The sequence below is a fragment of the Dysidea avara genome, chromosome 10 (assembly GCF_963678975.1).
Source record: "Dysidea avara chromosome 10, odDysAvar1.4, whole genome shotgun sequence".
Taxonomy (NCBI): Eukaryota; Metazoa; Porifera; class Demospongiae; order Dictyoceratida; family Dysideidae; genus Dysidea; species Dysidea avara.
In genome coordinates, this window is record NC_089281.1 from 4,926,543 (window position 1) to 4,952,568 (window position 26,026).

Here is a 26,026-nt window from a genome sequence, read left to right on the forward strand (position 1 = left end):
ATACCATGTATGTTTGTGTGTGTGTGTGTGTGTGTGTGTGTGTGTGTGTGTGTGTGTGTGTGTGTGTGTGTGTGTGTGTGTGTGTGTGTGTGTGTGTGTGTGTGTGTGTGTGTGTGTGTGTGTGTGTGTGTGTGTGTGTGTGTGTGTGTGTGTGTGTGAGCGCACGCAAGTTACTGCACATGTTGCAAAAAGAAAGAAAAGGAAACATGGAAAAACTGAAATAAAAGTACATATAGCTAAACATCTTGGAGATGATTATAGTTGCATGTAGCTGGGATAATTTAATCAGTGGCATATCTAGACTGTACCTGGCTTAAAAAGCAGCCCAATCTGATACATCCCCCCACAGATTTACAAAATTATTAGAAAAATTTAACATAGAGTCTTAGCTATTATGAAATAATATGTGCAGCAACCAAATAGCTCAGCTCAGTACTTGGGAATTGGCTACCCATGCATGTAGCGGCTAATTATAAATTATGATGCTAATCGAGTTGTCATACTAAAACGTCAACAGCTATCAGCTAAAACTCCCAAGAGCATTTGAGTGTTCTATTAGAGTATCATTGGTTCAGAGTCCAAAAAACTCAGTTGGCTCTCGCGTCCAGTCGCTGCCGGCGCTAAAAGCCAGCGGAGCGCCTAACCGGCACTGATGCTATGAATATAAAAGAGACAAGTTAGAGTAAACACCAGTGCTAGACATTATAGTGAAGGGGTGATAACTTACCCGGCGGAATCTCAGGATTTCGCTCGTTTGATCATTGTTGAGCCAGCTGATTCACGGCGGAACTGAGTCTCTTGAGTCTCCCTCGCTCACGGTACGCCTGACGCGACGCGCTGATCGACTCCGTACCGTAGCGGCTGCTAAAAGGTACAACCATCTCGACAACCATTTGTGTGGACACTATAATCTATGCTATAATCTAGCTGAGTGACTCTCCGGCCTCGGACTCTCGAGACTAACAGCTACAGCTACCGCCGGCCCGGCGCTATGGAGGATGATGATCCGCTGTACATGACTGGCATAGGTATGAACTGTGCATGTATAATGGGAACAGGGACTGTTGAGTCCAACTTATAAACTATTCTATTCTATAGCCAACTTGTATCCTTTAATATACCCTTATAGCATTATAGTAAATGAAATTAGTAAGTAATTATACTTATGGCTACTGGCAGTGCAAGACACTGGTAGACCCGTGTTTACTGCAGTGCTCTAGCTAATTATTGTAATAGTATTCCTTAATCTCTGTATACTGTCCTCTATAATATAAATAAATAAACCCTGTTTTTTTGCCTTTTTACTTATTTATTAAGACTTTACAACACAAGAGCTGAGGGTCTGTAGGACTCCTGTACCTACAACCTTAAAGTTGTTCCAACAGTTGTCCAGCTGAGGGGTCTGTGACGAGCAAAAATTGCATCTGTACTTGTGCTAAATGATCTGTAAAAATAAAAATACCTAAGATTTATGGGATTTACAAGATTTAAGATTTACAGAGATTTATGCTAAAAACTTGTCAAAATGCAAAAGAAGTTTATCAAACTGTTAGCATGTACGTAGTGGAAATTTGGACCAATTTTGAGATTTAAGATTTTCTCCATTGGTCTATGAGATTTACAGTTTGTTGCTAACCCCTCGTGTCCAGCACATGCCAACTACTAGCTATTCATACAGCACTGCTGCACAAATATATTTTTTGCTACTTGTATGGCAATTACCCATAACTCTTGAATCAAACATGCTAGTTGTATGAAGGTAGTTTTTGGTGAATTCGAGGCGAGTTAGGGTTCCTGGCAAAGCTGTACCAACCCTGGCCCTAGCTTGTTTCAAATTCACCATAAACTTACCTTCATACAAAGACATCATTATGGCAAACCTAAAGTTAGTGCTAGGGCTTCGGTTTTGTCTTCATGGGGTGTTTAGCTAGCTAATAAATTATATTTAGTTCTATTTTAGTGGTTCACATTAATAAGGTACAAATTAAGGGAGCTGGATAGCTAGTAGTGGTGTTGCCTTATAGTAACCTTATTTGTCTAAGTATTTTACCTCCTGACTGCCGTACAAATAGAAGCAGCCAAAAATTGTACATGTAATTAACACCAGTCTTGCCTCTAGACGGAATCAATCAACTTGCCAAGCCATCATCAATTATGGTTAATGAGTTGAATATAGAAACAGCCTGTAGGGTTGAAGATGATGCCTGGCCAGACCATCCAAAGATTTTCATACCTCCGTTGCTAAGATACTATGAAGGTCAACATTACATACAGCAAGGAACCTCTCTTACAAAATCAATTCAAAAGGGAAGTGTTAGTTCAGAAACAACTGATCAACCGGTTCCCAAATATCACTTGCAAGAGGAGTTCTATGAAACCAGGCAGCTTGATGAAATCCTGAATCCACTAGACAAGAGTAGTGAGCCACAATTCATCCTGATTGAAGGCCCACCTGGCATTGGAAAATCTGCATTGTTACAAGAAATTTCTTATAGGTGGAGCAAGAAACTTGTATTGACAAATTTCAAGTTTGTTTTACTAATACACCTTCGTGATCCCATTGTGCAGCAAACAAGTAAAACTCACTCACTCCATAATTTTCTCCAAGTATTATGTAAGTTCAAAGGAGATGGAAGACAACCGGACATTGCTTTTTCAAGTCACTTCCTTGCTCATAAAGGCAAAGATATTGTTTTCCTCTTTGATGGATTTGATGAATTTCCTAGTGACCTGCGAGAAGACAGTTTAATTGTTGATATATTGACACGTCAGGTGCTTCCCAAGTGTGGCTTGATTGTGTCATCATGCCCATTTGCCTCTGAGATTCTTTATGAGGAGGCAACTCTGACAGTGAATATCGTAGGCTTTACTGAAGTAGAAAGAAAGCAGTTCGTGCAACAGGCACTGAGCAAACAGCCACACAAAGTTAAAGAGCTCACTCAATATCTGGATGACCACTTGAGTATTAGTTGTCTTTGTTCTGTGCCATTCAATATGGCTGTCTTGGTTTACCTGTGCAAACAAGGAGTTCCCTTCCCTAGCAATGCCACTCAACTATACGAGCGTTTCCTCTGTCTCACAATCACTCACCATCTTTCCAACCTGGGTAACAGTCATGTCAGTGATACCATTTCTGATCTTGCTGACCTTCCAGAATCTTGTAAGATGATAGTCATGCAGCTATCAAAGTTGGCCCTAGTAGCTCTCAGTAACAAGAAGTTGATCTTTACATTAGATGAGATCAAGTCCTCATGCCCAGATATCACTGTAGCTATTAATGGTTTTGGTCTGCTGCAAACTGTGCAGTACTTAGGTCTTGCTGAAGAAACAGTGACATTCAATTTCATCCATTTTTCAATCCAAGAATTTCTGGCAGCTTATTATGTTACCCATCTACCGCCAGATGAAGAATTAACAGTGCTTCAAGACAAGTTTGAAAACCATCTTTACAATAACATGTTCTCTTTTTATATCACACTTACCAAAGGTCAACGACAATCATTTAAACAATTTTTATCCAAAGGTGATTATACATTTGCAATTTCAGACAAATTCCTGAAAAATATGTTCATATGCTTGTGGCTTTTTCGTTGTTTTTATGAGGTTGGAGATGAAGCAATTTGCAATCTCATACAAAATGCAAAAATATTTCAGGATAAACTGCTTGATTTTGTAAGCCCTTACTTAACAATGTACGATGTCGAGTGTATCACATTCTTCCTGATGCACTCGTCCCACAAAAAATGGGAGATGCTCAGCTTATATGAATCACACATCCAGGATCATGGCTTATGGATGTTGCACCGTGGACTGGTTACTAACAAAATTACAATAAGAGGGCTACGGTTTTACTTCAATGGTCTTACTCAATTGTCCTCCTCATCCATCAGTGACCTTGTCATCCACTGTGAAGTTGAATGGTTAGTTATTAATGGTAACTTCACTATTGGAGAGGATTATAATCTCTACAAAATGCTGTCCCATCCCTCCTCACGGCTAGTTAGATTGTACATGAGTGATATCAAGCTATCATCTGAAGCAGCCATAGCATTGTTTACTGTCATAGAAAAGCAAAATATACTACAGGTACTCAGTATTAGCCACAATGATATCACTGATGATACTTGTGTTGTTATTGCTTCTGCACTGAGGAAAAACAAGTCTCTGATACGGCTAGCAATACATGGCAATACGATTAGCGTAGAAGCTTCAAAGCAAATTATTCAAGCCCTCAATGTTAACAACATGTTAGAAGAGTTTTACATACCACAATATTACTCTAAAGATGTCAAGAAAGAAATCAAATCCTTGCAAGAGGATGTTAACGAGAGCAGACAAAGTAGAGGTTGTCCCATAAAACTGAACATCTCATTCTACCAATAGTTTATATTATTCTGTAGATATGCACTGGGTAGAAATATAACTGCATTGCTTTCTTTGTTTAATGCATAGCTGTTTACTATGTGTTACACTCAACAAAATTGCTAGTTAACAAGCCTTATCCACAAAGATTAAAATGCCATTGTCAGTATTATAACAAAACAACAAACAAAACATACTTTTTTATTGTTCAGAAAGCACCAACTGCAAGTTCTAAGAATCACTGCTTGGTTGCTGTGAACTCGTGCTTGAATGTGTTTGTAGTTGTGTCTACACAACTGACAATAGACATTGTAAACACAATCATATTGTATTTTGTTTATTAAAGCTTTTTACAGCACAAGTGCTGAAAGGAACCTGGTCCTACAGCCTGTTTAAAGATGTTACCTGTATTTAAAGTATGTTTGAAAAGGTGAAGGAGAAAATCCATGACTGGACCTGGGCAGTCTCGAAACTGCAGCCTTCTGATTTACACTTGAACAGTCTGCCAGGCGGTCAGGATGTTTTCTCCTTGTCAATTTCATGTATACCATTTCATCCATAGCTCTAGAGTGACTTATCTCAAAGTACCACATGTAGAACCAAATGAACATTAGTTTATTTATTAAGGCTTTACAGCACAAGGTTCACTGTAAAGGGAAATTAAGTTTTACTCCAAGACAGCATTAGCATGCTGCGGGGTTCCCAAACGTTGAGGCTGTGTTCACATACTATACATTTTTCAGTATCATAAACAGTTTATTGGAACTGTTAGTTGAAGCCATGAAAATAATGTTATTCATAAAGGATATGCATTCTACATACAAGCGAATTCATAGATACCACAATAGTTCCAGTACATTTCTTCACATACCTATACCATACAGTCAGTTCCATAGTACACAGCGTACTTCTACAGTGAATTTGTACACAAAGGGAATGTCAATGAGACCTATAACTAGCAACTGATGACTGTTAGTGATGAATAGATGATGGGACACTTAACTGTTAGAAAGAATGTAGGGTAGTATACTATGGACAGACTATTAGATATACATAGAGATATAGCCTATAGCATTATAGGAAGTTTTAAAACATGGAAAAGTGGAATGGAACAGAATGAATTAGTAACCATAATGCTTACCAGCTGGATTGTTTCCAATATTATGACTCTTATGATCATAATCTACCTATACCTGTAGTCCTATAGTAGTGTGGGTAAACTCTAGTGATGTCACTTGTCTTTGATGACATACCATCTGAACTTATAACTATGTTTGTGTTAATGCCATGTAGCACAAATCCTGCAATATGGATAAAGTGTTTAACTTATAATACAGTACTACCAGTACTGCATGATAGTCGAGGTCATTTAAGTGATCCCTTAATATCACAATCACTGTAAGAGGCCAGGCAGTTTTAAAGTATGGTAAGCAATGACAATGGAGAAATTGTGAATAACAATCAAAAGGTATACTGTAGGGGTCGGGTTCTGGGGTTCAAAGCACAGAGGAAGCAAATCTGAAGTTTGGCATTCAGTAATCAAGTAGTGTATCGGGAAAATACAGAATTGCTGTTGGAACACCTGATTTGTCTCTAAATTACATGTAGAACAAAATTACTTGTGATAAAATGTACATGCTTAGAGGAATATGATGTTATTTTAGCAGAAAACTGTATGCAACAACACTGCAAATACTTATATCTTTCACCTACAGCCTCTTAATCATATGTAGTTCATAACATTAAAGCTCTGTAACATTTATTTAATAGCACAGATTAGTGTAACATCAACAGTGATAGTGCTTAGCAGCTACTAAATATTAGTTCTTATCAACAACTATATATATATATACACATGGTCATATGATGCCAAGTCAGTCAGCAGCAGTTCACACTCCATAAATTATGCACAAGATGATCCAAACAAATATCCATGGAGGGAATATGAAGAAGGTAATTAAAAAATGCAATACATGATTGACTCGAGGCTTCTCCCTCACATGTACTACTCGTGCCGCAGGTTGCTGTGAATTAACCACAACTACATTGGTACTTTGTTGTTGTTGACCTCCAGATGGATACTGTGGTTGGTACTGTGGTTGGTACTGTGGTTGTTGTGGATATTGTTGGGGATATCCCTGTTGAGGTGGATAACCCTGCTGAGGGGGATACCCTTGCTGAGGATAAGCAGGTTGTGGGTAGCCTTGAGGAGGATATCCTTGCTGAGGGGGGTACTCTTGTTGTGGAGGGTATCCTGGATCATAAGGGGGTGGAGCTACAGAAAAGTACAAATACAGGTAAGAAAATTTATATCCACTATATTAAGTGCCCACTGTACACATTGTGTTAAACTATGAAGTATGGTACAGTGCAATAAAGAATTGCATGCACGTTACCATACACTGATTTAAAGTGTTTTAATATTAATGCACCTATGTTAATATTAGTCTCTCGCCCACACCCTCATGTTTTTATTTCCATATTGTGCACACAGCGGTGGTTTTAAAGTGCTGTCTTGTCGTCTTGTTTGGAGCGTTCGTTTCGTGAACTCGAACAGCGTCAGTTTTCAGCCATCAGACAATTGGTGAGTGTCTATATAGTACAGGTGTGATAGTAAAGCAAACAAATAGTATCTTTTAGGCTACTTCTGATGATTTAAAAATTAACGTTATGCACATGATCAATTGCGCTGTATTTTCCGTTCAGTGTTTTATGGAAATAATAGCACTCTTATTCGTTTGATCTTTGCCCAAGTAAATGCTTTAAATATATATATATATATATAGCATTGGTACCTGCCCTACGTGCTGGGATCACTTTATAATAACAACCAAGCATTAAACATCAGTGCTCATGCCCTGCAGCATGCATGGTGGTAACATTTTTAATACCAACATCTTGCCAAAATCATGGGAAGCACGCAGGTATCCCTGAACATGCAGAATTGCAGTAGCTAAACTACTGTGGTAATGTGTACGCTTATAACACATAGGTGTGAACAATGTGGACGGTTTGTAGTACCTGTCCTATTACGCAGGCTATAGTTACATGTAGCATCATTTGATAAAAGATTGACAACAAAAGAGATTATTTATTGGTACCTATCCTATAATGTAGAAGTTGCCATATTGTGCATTATATTGTGGGCATGCACATCATGTAATGGAATCCATGCATTAAAATTCATGTAACTATGTTGTATGTATAATGAATGTCACTTTTAAAGACCATTAAATACCACTAGGCCATCCTGCAAGTATACTGGAATGATGTGAGCATACAGATAATTTTAAACAGGAAAGCTGTGTGTAGCTACATAAGCAAATACATTACTGTAATATTGTACCACCTGTCCATACCTATAATATTATGTCTACCACACAGGCACAAACTACATATTATGTGATATTAGTATAGTACCTGTCATGTAGGCCATACATATGACATTTAACTTACTGACAACAAAAAAGAAACTACATAATGGTAGGGTGCAGTATGTGCCTACAGTGCAGGCTGAGCTTTGTATGTTAACAATACTACAACATTCCCTCCTGTTCCCTTTACTACACTACAACCTATTGTCATCACCTCTAACCTCCATGATCCCTACATTTACAGTATTGTATGAGTAAGCTACTACTGACTATTATCACCTATTGTCATCACCTTTGTGCAGTAAAATTAGCTACCACAAACTATTATCAACCAATACAGTGGAACCTGTTAATCAGGACACTTGAAAATAAGGACACCTACATAATCTGGATACTTGGTAATGCTCCTAAAGTATCCCTTAGCATGTAACTGGACTGAAAATTCAGGAAACCTTAATAATCAGGACACTTTTTGTCAGTCTAATACACAGCCTTCACTGTAGAGTGAGAAAAACCTGTTACCAAAAAGGCTGCCAAAATGAAAAAAAAAAGTTGTAGCAAAAAAGGTTGTTGAAGAAAAGTTGTAACCAAAAGGTTTGAAAAAGAAAAAAAAGTGACACAACTGGGATTCCAACTCCTATCCTACCAGTTTCCAGCCTAACACTCTACCACATGGACTAAACGTCACTTGTGATTATAGAGTCTTTAAAAGTTGTTTATAAAGGCATGCTTAAGTTGAATGGAATACCCCAGTCTTGTTTCATTTTTCTTCTACTGTATTTCTTTTTAATAGATTGATGCATCTCTTGGGTAATTACTGAGCTACTAATATGTAGCTTATTAGTGGCTTTTTACTATGCCAGCAATGTCACGATTAAGAACTTATAGTTTAGTAGCAATTGTGTAGTGAAGTGTATTTGAAAGTAGTTTAGTTTAGTTAGATTGTTCTAGAGTGGATAGTTTTGTGTGGATTCTATTTAAAGATCACCCTCAAGAATCGCCTTAGTCTTGTTCTGTGATTGCGATGGAATTCTCGGTAGAGTTGCTACACAGTGATTATTGTATAAATGCTAGTGTTTAAATATGTGACTGAATATTGGAAAACGTTCCAAATCACACATTAGAAGTTTCGAGATAAATGGTTTTTAAGAATCCAAGTCAGCATAATTTGCAAACACAATTTACACAAGAGGTGCATTAATCTATTACCTTTCAGACTACTTCCAGTACTTGTAGCTGCTTGTAGTGTTTCCCGCCAAATAAGACAGAAAATCTGAGCAGTTGGACAAGCGAAGTAGTTTCATGAGTGCTCACAAAGGGGAGGAGGGCAAGAGATAGACTTCAAAATGGAGGCAGACCACGATTGAAGTCCAGACACAAAATTACAGGGCAGTACTGCCTTCTTAGTGGCTGATATGTAGCAAAATCAACAGAAAAATTGTTTGGCCAACATTATCAGGCCAACATTATCAGGCCAACATTATCAGGCCTACAACCAGTAAACCACAGCCAGGCACTTCAAAAGACCTGAAAACACCATTCAAGCTCTCCACACCACCCAGAAAAGACGTCTGTTAATACCAGCCTCAAGCAGTTTCAGTAGTAGTTAGTGAGGGTCAAAACTATTAGTGCAATAGTGTAGCTATCCACTGGTGATGTTAGTTTGATTTTGCCTGATGTACGATTTGGAACTGTTTTGGTCACATATACAGAATGTCATTTTAGCTTCTTCTGTTGTTCCGTCCTGCCTTTTATAGCCTCCCAAAAAGTAATGCCTATTGGTTGTTTGAAAGAAATCAAGATTAAGACAATTAAGATGCAAAAACTAAAAGTTGCTGCAATCACTATTCATGGGATCAGGTTTTGCATTTGGTTGCCATGCTTACTAGGCAATGCTTATAGGAATAAGCTGAAAATCAGTGTATGGGTAGTTTATTCATCGTAGAATAATCTTTCAGTGGTTTAGAAAAATTCACAATACTGTTATACAATGAAAACCACTATGTGTAATACAGTGGATCCTCGGTTATCCGAATCTGTTATCTGACACCTCGATTATCTGAATTCGAAAACTTGAATCCCACAATTGAAACTATTTTATATATGAGTAATAAATGGCGGCGTTATGAGCGGGACTCAAGGTGGGAACATGAAGAAGACTGGAGAAAAGAGAAAGAGAGTTGTTCTTTCAATCGAGAATAAGCTAAAGATATTTAAGCTCATTGATTCCAATGTTTCTTACACTGTTATCTCGCAGCACTTCGATATTGGACGAAGCAGTGTGTGATACTGAAAGAAGGATGAATTATTACGATTTTCACAAAAGATGGTTGATATGGGTGCGAAGAATGTTAAAATAATGAAAGTAGGTGAATATGAGAAGCTGGATGAAGCACTGTACATTTGGTTTAGTCAACAGCATGAAAAGAACATACCAGCGAGTGGCCTGCTTCTTATGGAGAAGGCCAGAATTTTGTTTTTAATATTATACGGTGATTCAGACAAAAGTTTTACATGGAATACTGGTTTTCAGTGGCGATTTTGCAAGCAACATGGAATAAGGAATCTGGCTATTCAGGGGGAAAAGGCTTCAGCTGATAGTGGAGCAGCAGAAGACTTTCAGTAATAGTTTCCATCCCTTATTTCTGGTTATAGCCTAGATCAAATCTTTAATTGTGATGAGACGGGGCTGTATTATCGTTGTCTCCCTGACAAAACCCTCGCAAGTGCTTTTGAGAAAAGGGCTGAGGGAAGAAAGAAAGCCAAGGATCATGTAACAGTGAATGCTTGTGCAAATGTAACTGGTTCTATCAAGCTGCCTTTGTTGTTCATTGGTAAATCTAAGCGTCCTCGATGTTTCAAGAACACCAATATGGATAGTTTTCCCGTCATATATGTGACCGTCTCAGCAAAAAAACCCAACTTGTTCACACAAGCATGTGTATTGAAAAAAATTGAAATTTAAAAATAATTCGTAAAATTACACATGCTACAAAAAAAACTACGCAAGTTTTTATCGAGCCAGTACTCGAAGAAAGAATACTCAAATTGATTAAAATTATATACCATCTTATTCGCCTGTTCATGGAGAGTTCGAAAATTTTTTTGTTTCGTTTCTCTAGCTCCAACGGTATGCGTGTCACGTGCGTTTGTTTACGATGCGGTAAACATAAACAAGATTGTCATCATTTCTTCCAAAAAACCGCCTTCATATCCATATGTGCAAGTATCTATAGGGCTAATACTATACCTTGGCTGATGTGTTGATCCATGGTGAACGTTTTAAGCCAAATTGCAACATTGTAGACTAATCCTAACGGAAGTTATGGCTACGAATGTAAGCGCCTGGAATTTATTTTCAGTATAGTCGCTGTACAAATCGATTACCTTGCTCTTCCTACTGTCTATCACTATAATTCCGAAACTACACACCACAGAAGGCTGAAACTTTGGTGGTCCATTCATTGGACACTGCTGATATTGCTGAGGGAATAAAAAAATTTTTTTTAATTGTGCGAACAAGTCGTGTTTTTGCTGAGACGGTCACATATAGGAATCACAAGAATACATGGGGTTACTACAGTAATATTTTCTTCGTGGTTCCATGACTAGTTTTTGCCCTACGTACAAAGAGAATTGAAGAGCAAAAGTTTACCACCAAAAGCATTGCTTACCCTTGACAACTGCTCTGCACATCCTGAAGATGTTCTTGTGTCTGATGATGGTTTAGTCATAGCAAAGTTTTTTCCTCCAACGTGACTTCTTTAATTCAACCAACGGATCAAGGTGTGCTCGAGTCAATGAAAAGGCGATACAAGAGATCTCTTCTTCAAGATGTTTTGCTTTCTGAAGATTTGATTTATCCTACAACATTTACCAAGTCTATTACAATGAAAGTAGTCGTAGAAAAGATATCTCTTGCTTGGGATCAAATTACCCTTTGGCTGATGCAATATCATCAAACAGTGACAGTGACTCCACTGCTGTGGTACTGGCTGACACAACACCGTCAAACAGTGACAGTGAGCCCACTGCAACAGAATTTATTGATGTGTTTCAGTCAATGGGACATGCATTAAGTGAAGATGAGGTTACAGAGTGGTTGAACAATGATCAGGTTATGAACATTTGCATTATGACGAAATTGTTTCTCATGTTTTCGGAGGTGATGACAGTAGATATTTGTGAAGATGATGGTGACAATGAAGAGGAGCCAGATATTGTAGCATGTCCAGTAACTCATGCTCAGGCCATGGGCATGTTTGAAAAGTGTATCACTTGGCTTTAGTATCAACCTGAGGCATCTGCCTACAACACAAGTGTTTTGATATCACTGAAGGACATGGCTGCCAAGAAACACTTATCATCTCTTAAACAGATGTCTATAACATCATATATGTATGAACTGTACAGTATTGTTATATTACTCAATACCTTAAGCATGTCAACTACTATACAGTAGTCTTATCTTATGTAATACAGTGTACTTAACCTCAGGCTATTTGTATACATGTGTATATATACAGGTATGTATGTACAGTAACATTATGATGTAGACTCTACAGCTTTTTTGTATTATATCATTATACAAAGCTCTTTGTACAGTAGATCAGATGATTATCTTGTATTGTATCTGTAAAAGCACATTATGTACATATTTACTATACATAATATACTAAGATTCATTGCTTATTCAGTTATCCGAATGTTTTTCCCAGAAGCTTGGAAATGAGGTGTTCGGATAATTGAGGATCCACTGTAGACGCTTGATTGTGATACTCTAGTAATGGAGTCATCCTATTAGAACATTCAGTAAATCTCAGCTACAAACAAGTAACCATGTAGAGAGTTCAGCTACAAACAAGTTATCCTGCAGAGACAAACAACTAAAAAGGGTTCAGCTACTCAGACCGGTGTCACCCTGTAAGGAGTTCCTGTAGAAGGTACAGCTACAAACAAGTCACTCTATGGAAAGTTTAACTACAATACAAGTCATCATGCAGGTAGTTCAGCTACTAAACGTCACCATGTAGAGAGTTCAGCTACAAACAAGTTGACAGTTTAGCCACACACAAGCCACCCTGTGAAGAGTTCAGTCACAAAAGTCACCCTATAGAGTTCAGCTATGTTACAAGTAGCAGTTGTAACACGGGCATGAGGGCTTTGCCTGATATGAACGCCCAACAGCCCGAGGGCGTACATATTAGGCAACAGCCCGAATGCCCTGTGTTACAGCTAATATGTAACACTTCCGATCTGTACCAGGTTAATATCCAGAAGCAGGTGATCAATCACCCAAGCCAATATGAGTACAACCACTGGATGCATTATATTATACGTACCAAAAGATGAATTTCAGTTATACAAGTTTAAAATTTTAATCAGTGCTATTGAATTGTTTATGCAATAATTAGAGTTTTTACTAAAGGCCTAGATGTGTAAGTTTGCTAGTAGAGTAGTTACTTTGGTTAGAGCGGCAATTTTGTGTTATCAGTAATGGGGATGTGGTCCGTATTCAAAAATGTGCAGAAACGATTGGTGAAAATAAGCTGTAGCACTAGTTCTCACCTTAGCCCACCATTTTTCAACTCGTAGGGTAGCGAGGATAACAAAATGCTTAGTGGTTTTCGTAGCCAAACCCAAGTCATGTATACTAATCAAATGGGTATTAATTGATCCCCACAATCGATTTTGGCCTTAATATCTACGTATGAAATCGCTGCCCAGCTGTAGCCCAGGCTCATTCAGATGTAGCTTGGGAAAAGTTGCTGGGCTAAATTACGAAGTAGCCCAGGCGGCTGAGATGTGAAAGTGATACATATCACCCTGTAGAGATATCTACTACAATCAAGTTGCCACAGGCTATAAACTAGCTACTTTACATAAAGCATTCAATTTACACTCAAATGTTTGGCAGAGTATCTGCAAGTACATCCGGCAAGACACACAGTAGTGTGTTGTGCGGCCAAGAAAGCCAGTGAGCCACATGACAGCTATGGATTTACAAGGAGAAAACCAACCTGGTATATATTCATAGGGTCAAAATACAAAACAGCTTTAAAAAGATGCACAAAATGTTAAAAACAAAAGTTGTCCAGGGTTCACACCACACCTAACTCACAAGCCAACCACTGTTGTTAGCTGTTCAGCTCATATAATTTTTACCTTATAAGTAAAGTTCCAGGTTGATTATTAACAAAAGTTACACGGATCTACCAATGGAAAATCTAGATTGTTCAAAATTCTATGTCTGTTGTATTAGAACTCCTAAAACATGCACTTCATTACAGAATAATACCATGACTGAAGTAGGGATTAAATGCCCACTAGAATATCTTCAGTTGTAGGCAACCTTCCTTGTTATAACTGCTTTTATTTCTTTGATCCCTAATCAAATTTAAAATTCCCAAGTTTTCCTTGTGCTTGTTTGTTTACTTTTTTGTAACATTATTATGACCAGTGAACCCACGCATACCACATTATACGAAAGAATGGCGTCAGGTTTATTGTTTTCATCTGAATGTGTGCCTCAACTATCAATTACTGAAACAGCCATTATGCTTCGTTTTCAGCTATGTTCAGCCTGTTATGCAACATTGCAAAGAAAAAATAATCATGAGACCAGTCACAATGAAAAACTTCCATTAAAAACATAGAGAAACCATCACATAGTGCTACCACAAATCAACACCTTGTGCTGTCAGCAAAGATAAATGGGACACAAAGGAGGACACAGGTAAGTCCATAAAACATATACACTGGATGTACTGTGGTAAGCCAAAAGATACCTGTTAGGCTAGAACTAGGGCTGTGTGATAATGAAAAAAGCTTGTATCTCGATAAGTTTCAATAGCAAAAACCATTTTATCACAATAAATGATGATAATGAAGTATTGTCATAGAGTATTTTAAGCACAGTTTTGTGTAGTAACACTTCACCTTTTTCAGCATTACCGCAGCTGATTGTGACCTTACTCACAAGGTACATCAGATACAATGAAAGTGCCAAGGAATACTTTTTGTACCATGATGGCTGTATTGTTCTGCATTATTGCATACGTTGCTTGCTAGAATAGGACACTGCCCACTTCTGATCGTGGTGATTCTAGGGGTTGATGTGGGATACTAAAATCACTACATCCCAAACGTGTACATGGCAGCGACAGAGCTCTTAAAACACTACTAACGGTACCAGTACCTTCTGTTTCGAAATCTCTATCATTCACATTGTTACTGCTGCTAGCCTCATTTGCTGTGTTGCCATCATCTCCTCCATTACTGCCGTAATTGTTACAACTGGAACCGGAACTACATGTGCGAGACACGTGGCATTTTCTTGGATTGCACCTTGCTGAGAACGCATCGCTTCCTGCTCTTTATCCGATTCACGCCATAATTGTTACAACTGGAACCGGAACTACACGTGGAAAGATACATGGCATCTTCTTGCATTGCACCTTGCTGCGAACCCATCGCTTAATGCTCTTTACCCAAGTCACTAATAATAATGACATTACTGTCATTAATGCCAGACATATCACTCAGTGGTGCATAGCAAGATACAACAACAACAAAGTCATTAATTGCAGTTTACATCACAATACGATCACTTGATCTCAAAGTAATTATGTGCACGCAAGCAAGGCGCCATAAAGGTATTGTGTTTCTGGTCAATTTTCTTGTGAGAAGGTGCAACGATTCCTAGTATACAGTACTACCATACTGTATGGCACATAGCCATGCTATAACAAAAAAAGAAGAAGTTAACGAGTAATATTCCAGCGATAAAAAGTAGTGAAACAAGAGATGAGAACAATGGAAGTTATGTGGATAAATTGTAGACTATAACACTTGTACACACACACTACAACTTAAATAACAAAACACTTGTTCATTTTACGAACTACACATTTAATATGTGCTGTAACAGTTTTATCATGCTAAGAATAGACAATTATATCATAAACCATTAGCTGTAAGTGGTACAAAGTGCTCATAGAGAAACTTGAGACTATACACTTTTAGTATTAGCTGAAAACTAAACATTGATTAGTATCCAAAATAATGGTCGAAACCCAATCAGTAAGCAATATGTCACTAGCTTGGTTGATCATGAGTCAAAGATCCTCACAATCCAATACAACACATTGGCAGCCACTTTTTGTTCATCCAATTTCATGTAAACAACAGGGTCATTGATATTGTGCTATAGTATTGTGTGGAAACAACTACACAAGTATACTATTCCACAGCAAACACATGCGAATACACATAAATATGACTAACTACTTTATTAATAAGTGCCAGTAGGGGCATATAATATATTGTATATGATTTAAGTACTACTGATCTCAAGAGTATATAATGGGAAGGGAGAGTGTCAATACACGTATGAAATTGTAAGGTTAACCTTCGTTTCCTCTCATAAACCTGACCACTTTTGATTGCCCAGAATTAACACTTTACTAGATTTGACGGGTGGTCTACATGGAATCACAATGGCTGAAACTCCATCTACTCAATTTTGCTAGCAGAATTGTCAAGGCAAGGGATGGCAAAACAGTAGATGTCCCATACGGAACTGATGACTACAGTACAATGCACGTAGGAACTGGAACCCAGGTAGTGTCAATGTTCTTGGGGATGTTGCCATTGTAAATGAGGATGAACAATGGCCGCCAAAGATTGATGAACATGATAGGGTGAAGAACTCATCAAGAAGTTTGCGATAAATTAGCCTACATCTTTCTGGATCTCTGCTTTGTAAAAGCCCATGACAATTCAGGAAATTTGATGGTCATCATAACACAATGAACGCTGATGTTCCATCCTCCAATGGGTTTTATGGTGTCGGCGAGTTAATAAAAGAAATATGGTACACAGATAGCAAGCGTCAACAACAGCAGTATCTACCTGACCAATCTAATAACGGTAAGCGTGGCCTTTCAATGATTGTGGACTTCAGTTACAAAATATTTTGTTAGTTTCTGGATCATGAAGCAATAGGTGGAGCATGATAACCATTAAAATTGGTAAAAAAATACTATCATAACTTTATCTGTTTGTTTGCAGTTTTAGCAGTGTATATGAGAAGCCCTGCTGCTTATGAAACTCTTAAGAATTTTGGGATTATTCAACTGTTATCGAAGTCCACTTTACAGTCTTATACAGGTGCTTGTATGCATGAGCCTGAAGCAAGAAAACAGTGCATAGCCAGTCAAGTTGCTTGTTACATCCTCTTCAAAGAACAGTATAGAGTCTGGCAAGCAAGAGCCCAAATCAGATGGAGTGCTAATCTTGGACGAAGCTAAGGCTACATGCCAACTGATGTTGAATTCATGTAGCCATCAGTTGATGGGCCTTACAATGACACAAAAAGAATTGCCTCACTAAAAGACATTTAAGATACATGATATATGATAAAAGTTACATACTTATATGAACAAGTATAAACATTTTACGGATCATAAAAGTATAAAGCAATCAAACAAGGGAGGTCCCAACTAAAATGTGAGGTGACTATCCACTTCAGCTCTGTTCCAACTGTTATACAACATTAAGGTGGCGGTTACATCACAATTTCTGGTTTGAAGGATATTTTTAAAATTCAGTTGTGAACACATTTGTAGAGCTATGCGAAAGCAAACACTGTTACATTGTAGACCAGCTCTTCCTCTACCTACATGATGATTTGTACAGCCATCAGATGCTGAACTATAATGCTATAGAGCCGATTGTAAGAGCATGCAAAAATATTTTCGGCATCAGTTTACGCAAAGCTTGTTGCACATTATGGCAAAATAAAACCTGTAATCTATTGTTTAGCACCATAAGCAGGGAGCAATCAACACAACTTCAGCCTATGCCAGGTTGAAACACAGCTATGGGATTTTGAAACCCTTTTGGCCACGGCGAAGGGACCTAAAACCTACTCTAACATAGACAGGCAGTAGAAAAATCTTTTTTTCTCGACATGTGGCCCTGCTACAATAACCAATCGCTTATTTTACACTAATACAGAGGTCTCCCTCACTAGTATACAAGAAAAAAACTGACGCAGAAAGTTGTACTAACACTTTAGCATACCATACAAAACCACAAATGACGTATGCCGCCTAAGTTTCGCGCGAACCACCCGAATCCCTGTGAACAAAGCTTCTAAACTACTCTACTTACTTTAGTGAATGTCTTCTTTAATAATACTCGCACAATAGTAACAAATTTCTTCTTGTTACAAGGCAATGGGTCTTAGTACATGTAGCTGCCATTTTAATTATTACATAAACACTAATCACATGATGCAATAACACTAATCACATGATGCAATAACATTAATCACATGATGCAATAAATGAATTTTTGTGGCAGGACGTATGGCTTCATTTGCAAAACCACGACTTCCAGGTAACTGCCACCTTAAAAACAGAACAAAAAACATTTCTGCCAGTCACACTACAGAAATTAAAACACTAAAGCCATAACTCATCACCACAAGTCAATAGTTATGTGGCAGACAATAAAGAACACAAAGGAGGACAAAAGCATGTATCCACTGCAGTAGGCACATCTCAGGCTAAAGTGATGCTGAACAGACCTTAGTTAATATTATGTTTACGCTTGGCTGAAGGCAACAATGAGTAATTTGAAGTAAGTGACAATTAAAAAAAAATACAAATAGGTTGGCAGAAAAGTAAAGATAGACTTACACTTCTTTGAAGTCAGGTCAGTGATGACTATGTTACAATGGGGTGCTGTGTGAGCACTGACAGTGGGTCCCCCTTCAGTTATCAGATAATTTAGCTATATAAAATTCATAGACACTATCGAGGTTGCTTTGAAGACTTGGATATGCCCATAACCAGTACTGCCAAGCTTCATGAAGGAGGAGTGGTGCTGCAGGCTTTTTGGTGATATATTTGGATTTGGACAAGAAAGCACAAACCTCCATATACAGTACTACCATACTGTATGATACTCAATGAACAGATACTGTTTGTGATAAACTATTCCAAACAACTTCAAGAGAACCAAAGTCAGTTTTTTTTGTTTTGAAATTCTACTTACTGGCTTAGGATACGAGTTGCTCAGATGCCCAGATGTTCCCAAAAATTCCTACAATTTATCACCATTACGAATACTCTTACAGTAGCAAGGGTACTGTATGGAAAACAAGGTAGAGTTATGAAAAGCATGTCAGTATTGTACCAAGAGTTCATAATATATATTATGAACTCTTGATTGTACTGAACACCCAAGATTAACATTTTGAAAACTATAGCTGACACCTATTATTTGAATACAGTGGAACCCCTTTAAGACGGACACCATTGGGGAAATGAAATAAGTCCTTTATGTGGAGATGTCCTTACTTAAGGGGTTTTATAAAATTTTAAATGTACGAGACTAGACCAAGTGGTGGAGCAAGATGGGTAATGGTACAGATATGATCAGTTTAATAGCAACAGAAGTGATACTATTGAGCATGGGTTACCACCTATGGTGTGTGGCCTCTACTACACTATCCAGACAAATAGGCACCACAAAAATTTTACACATGTTCCCATAAATACTTATCTGGATTACTCTGTATTTAACTACAGATTATGTAGTTGATCCTGTTGTGCAATTTATTCTTAAAGTGTACTAGCTACTATTTTCAGAAAACCAGGATAAGAAAATTAACAGTACTTGTATACACATTCATATGGTTTCTTGTAACTTCAGTGCTTTGTCTTGCACTTTCTGCTTTAGCTAAATGATGTAGCTAGTTCGATTGATTGTTGTAACTGGCAATGAACCTTTGTTACTTGTGTCCGTGATTATTGAGGTGTTGTACTGCAGTGCTTGCCATGTCTGGGAATTGTGCAGTGTCTGGTTTATGGAATAGAGAGGTGTCTGCTATTGAGGGGGCATTAATACACATAGGTATTGAAGTTGCATTTGGGACTTTATTAATTGTCCATTATAAAGAGGCTGTCCGCCATTCAGGGGTGTCATTAAGAGGGGTTTCACCGTAGTTTGGATATTCGTGTGCTATAGTATTCAAATACCACAGTAAGTTTCCACATACAAAGCAAATAATGGTTTAGCAATAATGGTAATCTCCCATCCCCAGGCAGCTGTATAAATGAATAATAAAATGCAATTTACTGGCCCACAATCTAGGAATTCATTGTTTTGTAGCAATTTACCATGTGCCCACACAATCAATGACCTTGGAGCTACACACTCCTTCATTGTAGTAATTCATTTGATTATGCAGACAGCAAACAAAGTCTAGTACACAGAAACATATCACCAAAGACTATTGAAATTGAAAATTTTACATAGCACTGAATTTTAATCTCAATTCTTACACGTAATTGCATTATATACAAATAAGGCAAATTAAAAGTGCACCTGTTAGAATCCATAAATTATCTGACAAACCGTACATAAAAACAAAGCCCTTGAATTTCTCTACACAAGGGCATCCAAACTTTTGTTGCAATGCTTTTATGGTGGCAGTTATTTACAGCTGACTACGCTATAATGCAAGCTCCAAACAATTTTCTATGGGAGAAATTTGTTACTTCGGTGCGCAGCCCCAAAAGTGCACTGGGTTGTCCTTATTTAAATTTGCCAAACTTGGTCTTATTCAATGAGTTGAATCGTATTGACTAAGAATCCATGGTACAAGGCTCTTTCCTCTCTTTTCCATTGGTTGCTGTTCAAAATGTTGTATATCACTAGATACACTTTTCATCAAGGACTCTGATAAACGCAAGCCTATCTCTGTAAACTGAAGTATGCAGAAGTTATGGTGCATTGTTTGGAAAAGACAGTATTTTCCAATATTTTAATTCGTAAAAAATATATACTCAGTACAGTATATGCATCACAGATATGAATAGAGAAGCCATGTCCGAGGCATATCAGGAAACTGAAACTAAAGTTAGGATCGTTCTTTGTAAAGTCTAAGCAGTCATCTCATCAAGCTCCCGTCAGATGTCTTGTAGACATGACATCAAATATGCATAGTGCACTACCCACACTGTGCTGTTAGGAGGACTCACCAAATAAGGAAATGCAAATGGCAGGTATGAGGTATCACAATAAGCTGTTAAGATAACAACCAGACAATTTGGCAGCTATAAGGTGTACCGTCAAGCCTCGAGAACCAAGCATAAAAGCAGGCTGTGAGGAATTGATCGGGAAGGCTTCACTACGGACCATCACATCAAAACGGCATCACACAAAGAAGTAACTGCACTACGGCCTGACAATTCGGATCGGTACGATTCAATTTTCAGAGCTCAGTAGCAACATAGATATGGTAGCAAGTAGTCTATAACTCGGCTTTCCGTTACGGAGTACACACAACGTAGTCTCGCGTAGCCAGACCGCTTCTTTTCCTTTTGCGTTTGGGTGAGGGAAAAACACAAAAGGAAAAAAAGCAGTCTGGCTACGCGAGACTATACACAACAGCGAAACACTTAAATATTTACAACTACATTTATAACACACATACCACTTACCAGTCGCCATAATAACTTCAGTACGGAGTAACTTGCCTAGCTGCTAGCTGCGCTACCTCTAGAAAACAAAGCAATTAAGAATTCACGTGATTAAATACTTAATGACGTAATTTATTAAGGAGGTGGTGAATTCGCCATGCAAACGAAAATGGTGCAGCCTTCCTTTTAAGGGTTTACGCGAGCAACAGGTCACGCTGAGGTATGGGAGGATGAGAAGAAGTTTCAGCAGTTTGGTTGGCGAACAACGACCAGCGAGAGCGCTTTCTTCACACCTACACGCTAAGGATTTGATGTGCAGGAAATTGCAAAGCTGGAAGCCGCTCAGGTGATGCACCAAATAGCAAGGGAAAATAATATGGTGTTAACGAACACTGAAGCTCAAGTTATAATACATCAAGTTTTTCATTTTAAATTCACAAGTTGACACCTGTGTGTGAAGGCATACGAACTTGTAGTGGCCCAGTAGCTCGTGTATTATGGTGAGGGACAAGTTTGAGTGTGCTTGTCTTGCTTGCAGACTTGTTCACAACGGATAATGGTTGTAATATAAAGGTATTGGCATTATCTGCCTGCTTTAAAACAGTTGAGTAGTTCCACTTTATATGTGTGCTCTAGCACAGGTCTCAGCGAGCCAGCATTTCCTGGTCATCAACCAGTCCTGGGCACTGCTAAGCTGAAGAACTGAAAGACTTATTTGACAACGTCTGAGGAAGCTTATCATTATCACTGACTGCTATTTCTAGAACCTCAAATGATAAACCTTAAATTATGGCAGGTAGACAAGTTCTAGTTTTATATATTCAAATACTACAAATGTTTGTCACAGCACATACTTAAAATTTATAATGTATATATGTGCATATGTAAGTATATTTGTACAACAGAATTTGAAAATGTTGTATACATACCAGAGATCACATATAACCACCTATACCAGGTGTTCTTGTCATGGTATTGTTTCCCCCCATCCCTCGTCTTCTGCCACATCCAGCACCCTTAGGAGGTGGACATTTTGGTCACAGGGTCTCGATTTCATCAGTGTTAGGGATAACTGCATGGTCAGCAAAAAAGTCACTTGTAGTTGCTGCTGGATAAGTCTGGACCAAGTGTAAGCCGAGTAAGATGTGTGGAGTACATGTCATATAATATGTACTATTGTAATACAACAATGAGTCATATTGTGTGTACTAGTTAAATTGTGCTGTATGCTAGAAACACAAGAGTTTTAGCTAAGATATTTTCAAGGATGCATAAAGAATATAGTACATTATGCAAAACACTGAGCATGCTATGTCCACAAGCATGAGTCCAAAAACAGCAAACATCATCACTCAAAATTCCTACCTGTAGATAATTACAACATAAAATATGTACTATAAAGCCACCCAATTTCAAAGACAAATTACAGTGAACATACAGGTCACAATAGTATCCCTTGATTCGTGTGGCTATTGGTGGAATGTTAAAGGTTGGAATGGAATGAAGAGGGGTGGGGATCACTTATATAATCATGTTCATAGCCGTACACGTAATAATATTACACAGGTAGGTAATCTTCAAGGGCTTGATTATACACAATAGTACAACAACTTATCCACAGGTAGTGCATTTGAATATAGAACTATGTCTTGAATAACACGAAATAACTGCAGTGAAGCTTACTCCTATAGATGTTTATTAATTAACAGTTTAAAACACTAAATTTAATTTACTTGCTGCTGCTGACCTATAATCTAAGGATGTCTATAAATCCATTAGTTATAGACTTGTATTTGGCTATTAGCCTGGAAGAGGCATGGTACACATCATTTGTATATGTACCCTCGTGATTTGCTTGATATGTACACTCAGGCCTGCAGTCCTCAGGCTTGGGTGTACATATCTTGTCAACCATGATACAACTATTACCCTCTTGTTTACTTGTTTCTTAAAAGCATACCTGGTCTTTTCGTATCATCACCACCAAAAAAGTGTATTCTTCTCCTACCAAGACAGAAATGTTCCATGATGTGAAATATTTCTTCTGGTTTCTTGACTGAACTATATATTCTGACTAACAACCAAGTTTTATAAAAATAGACAATACCACAGCTAATTTCTACTTCTAATTATATGTACGTTATGTGTACTGCAAATGTAAATAGTGTGTAACACAATTTCCCCAAGAAAAGCTGTAAAGTGCAAATGTTCTTTTGTTTTGTAGACACTACACACACCATATGTTACAGTGAACGGTAGCCCATATACTCACCTCTTCAGTGATGATGATATCTAGGTCCACATTAGGATGCTCCAAAACCTTTATTCACTAAAATTTCATCTTCCAATATTCTACCCTCATTTCTGAATGTCTAAGAGTTTTCTCTGCATTTCATGATGACCAACATACACTAGTTTAGGTGTACCTATAGAACACTAAGATACATACCTTAGTATGCTGAAACACAGAGCGTGATTCTATGTGTTTCACATTACCCGGGTTACTAAAGTTGGTCTTCATCCAACAGATGTCTTCACAGTGACGAAACCCCCACTTCTGAAAACACTGTAATGATATATGACATGTAAGTAACCTTAAAGTGGTCTATTCAACAAGTACACTAGAATAAATGAATACTGTTTTCCTTCTACCTAAACAGCCTTTATATTTCTAGGACTGCTGTCATAGAATCTGCTATTTATTACAGGAATTCTTTATTTAATCTGACAATCTGATTGTTGCACTCAGAACACACAGAGGCCAGTCAATTGAAATAGCACATATGGCAGCTCCTTGTATGAAATATTTATAACAATTGTCACATACTAATAGTTGTACAATGAAGACATTATGAGATTATCATTACCTGCCTCCAAGGTCCAGTCCCTCACAACTACCACACCAGAGAAACCTTAAGACACATGATCTGAGAAACAAAATATGCACATATACAGCTTGATGTACATGACCACTCATTATTCATGTTTTTTGATCCCCTAGATGTCTTGTAGGATGTTTACAAAGTCAATACAGGGTCAAGAGTGGATGAATTCATATGCGAACAATGAAACATGCAAAAGTAACTCAAATTCTGTTTAAAATATCATCAATAATAATGAGTGTTACAAACTCTAAATTATATTTGTTATCCAGCACTTCAATTACAGGAATGATTTATAAATTTATGGCATAATAGGCTCAAGAAGCAAATACCCAACTGCCCTTGTCTGACACAGTGCATACAGTTTCTTGACTCTCCAAAATTTTATCCATTACACTTGATATAGCTTCCTGTAGGTTTAACCTGGGGGGGGGGTATTACTTATTACTAGAGCCTGTAAGGGGCGTCCCAGCATTTTCTGGGCAGCAATGTTGCACATATAATGAGACCACTCAGGCTTTGCTTTCATACAGATAAATGTTGTAGTACTTTAACATCAACTACAATCGACTGTACGTATTTATCTGACCTCTTCAAAGCCCCATGGGGGAAGGTTATGCTGGACACTTTTCGCTGGTACTCTTCTAGTAGAGGGTTGATATATATGACATCAAAACATTGTCCCTAGTCAGACAAGTTGTAGTCATACATGTCACACTTCAGGTACCTGGAAAGTAATCAATACAGTGAACTACGGGTGGTTTGCTTTATACCCTATGTGTGTGTGTGTGTGTGTGAGTGAGTGCATACGTGTAATAATCTGGCATAGCTGACTTGCGTGCGAAGTGTGAGGGTCTGGTGACAGCCACATTAAACACCTGTGCAAATGGAATGCAATTAATTCAAAACGCGCATGTAAACACATGAACAATTTCTGGTTACAGTACGAAGGAGACACTTGAATGGTGACAAACTCATGTTGGATGTAGAATATAACAAACTCACCAGAGAGGAGGCTACTGTGTACTGTTGCCTGTCAATATGTTTCAGTTATATGGCATGCACAAATTAAGTCAAGGCTCAGTGGGAATCATGTCATAGAATGTTGCTGTAATTGATCTCCAAGCATTTTGATTGGACACACCAGTTTTCTGTAAGACTGGTACAGGTGTGTAATGTGGCTGTCACCAGACCCTCATGCTCCACGCATGGGTCGGCTACACCAGACTAGCATGTGTGTGTGTGTGTGTGTGTGTGTGTGTGTGTGTGTGTGTGTGTGGGTGCGTGCGTGCGTGCGTGCGTACGTGCATTCAGGGTATAGCGTATTTTTCAGGTTGCAGTTTGAGATATCTGTATTGTTTGATCACTTTACTGCACCGTTTTCCAAGCAACCTGAATTTGACCCAAATCCTTCCTGCTAAAACATTATAATAAACTTCATCTATAGCCCACAGCATACACAGCTATCAGCTTACATCGGTGGGTTGGCAAATTTGGCTATTTGTAGATCTTTCAGCCGAATCAGTTCTTTGAGCTTGCGATAGTCCTCAAACCTGTCCTCCAAGCTTGTAAAAGAGAACACAATGACACATGTACATACAAACATACTGAGTTGGCCATTATAGTACCTAGCTCACATTCAGATGTATACCTACTATTCTGTCTCTACTGTCAACGTACATAGCAGTACATGGAATTACGTATAGGAACAAACAGGGAATCTTTACATAAGAAAAGAATGTTTACAAAAGCCTTTCAACAGTACAAAAATTGAACTTTTGACTATCTTTTCATAGTGAATCGCACAATTTGTTCATCAAGAAAACGACCAGGCAGGGAACCAGAGACGTAATACATTGTGGCCTTTGATAGGATTTTTTCTGCATTAAACAGCAAATATTTTCAATGTCAA

General features: G+C 38.0%; 1 protein-coding gene and 1 long non-coding RNA gene across 5 annotated transcripts; one reads left to right on the forward strand and one right to left on the reverse strand.

The window, feature by feature from the left end:
• The first annotated feature begins 601 nt into the window (after nucleotides 1–601).
• LOC136236438 (NACHT, LRR and PYD domains-containing protein 3-like) lies at nucleotides 602–4,514 on the forward strand. Its single transcript, XM_066026592.1, has 3 exons — nucleotides 602–871; nucleotides 928–1,028; nucleotides 2,120–4,514. Exons 2-3 carry the CDS (start codon nucleotides 992–994, stop codon nucleotides 4,381–4,383), a joined length of 2,301 nt encoding a protein of 766 aa, XP_065882664.1. The 5' UTR covers nucleotides 602–871; nucleotides 928–991; the 3' UTR covers nucleotides 4,384–4,514.
• A 17,517-nt stretch (nucleotides 4,515–22,031) lies between these two features.
• LOC136236955 (uncharacterized) lies at nucleotides 22,032–24,838 on the reverse strand. 4 transcript variants are annotated; one of them, XR_010692259.1, is made up of 4 exons: nucleotides 24,704–24,838; nucleotides 23,505–24,159; nucleotides 23,193–23,459; nucleotides 22,032–22,350 (listed from the first exon to the last, which is right to left on the reverse strand). It is a non-coding gene; the product is annotated as an uncharacterized lncRNA (long non-coding RNA). The 4 variants fall into 4 exon arrangements; XR_010692261.1 differs by having other exon boundaries at nucleotides 23,505–23,617; nucleotides 23,682–24,768; XR_010692260.1 differs by having other exon boundaries at nucleotides 23,193–23,306; nucleotides 23,505–24,768.
• Nucleotides 24,839–26,026: the final 1,188 nt, after the last annotated feature.

Excerpts from the sequence above, each read along its gene's own strand:
- LOC136236438 (XM_066026592.1), top strand. The coding sequence starts at position 992 with ATGGAGGATGATGATCCGCTGTACATGACTGGCATAG. Across the intron at positions 1,029-2,119 it reads GCTGTACATGACTGGCATAG|ACGGAATCAATCAACTTGCC; the intron begins GTATGAACTGTG and ends TCTTGCCTCTAG.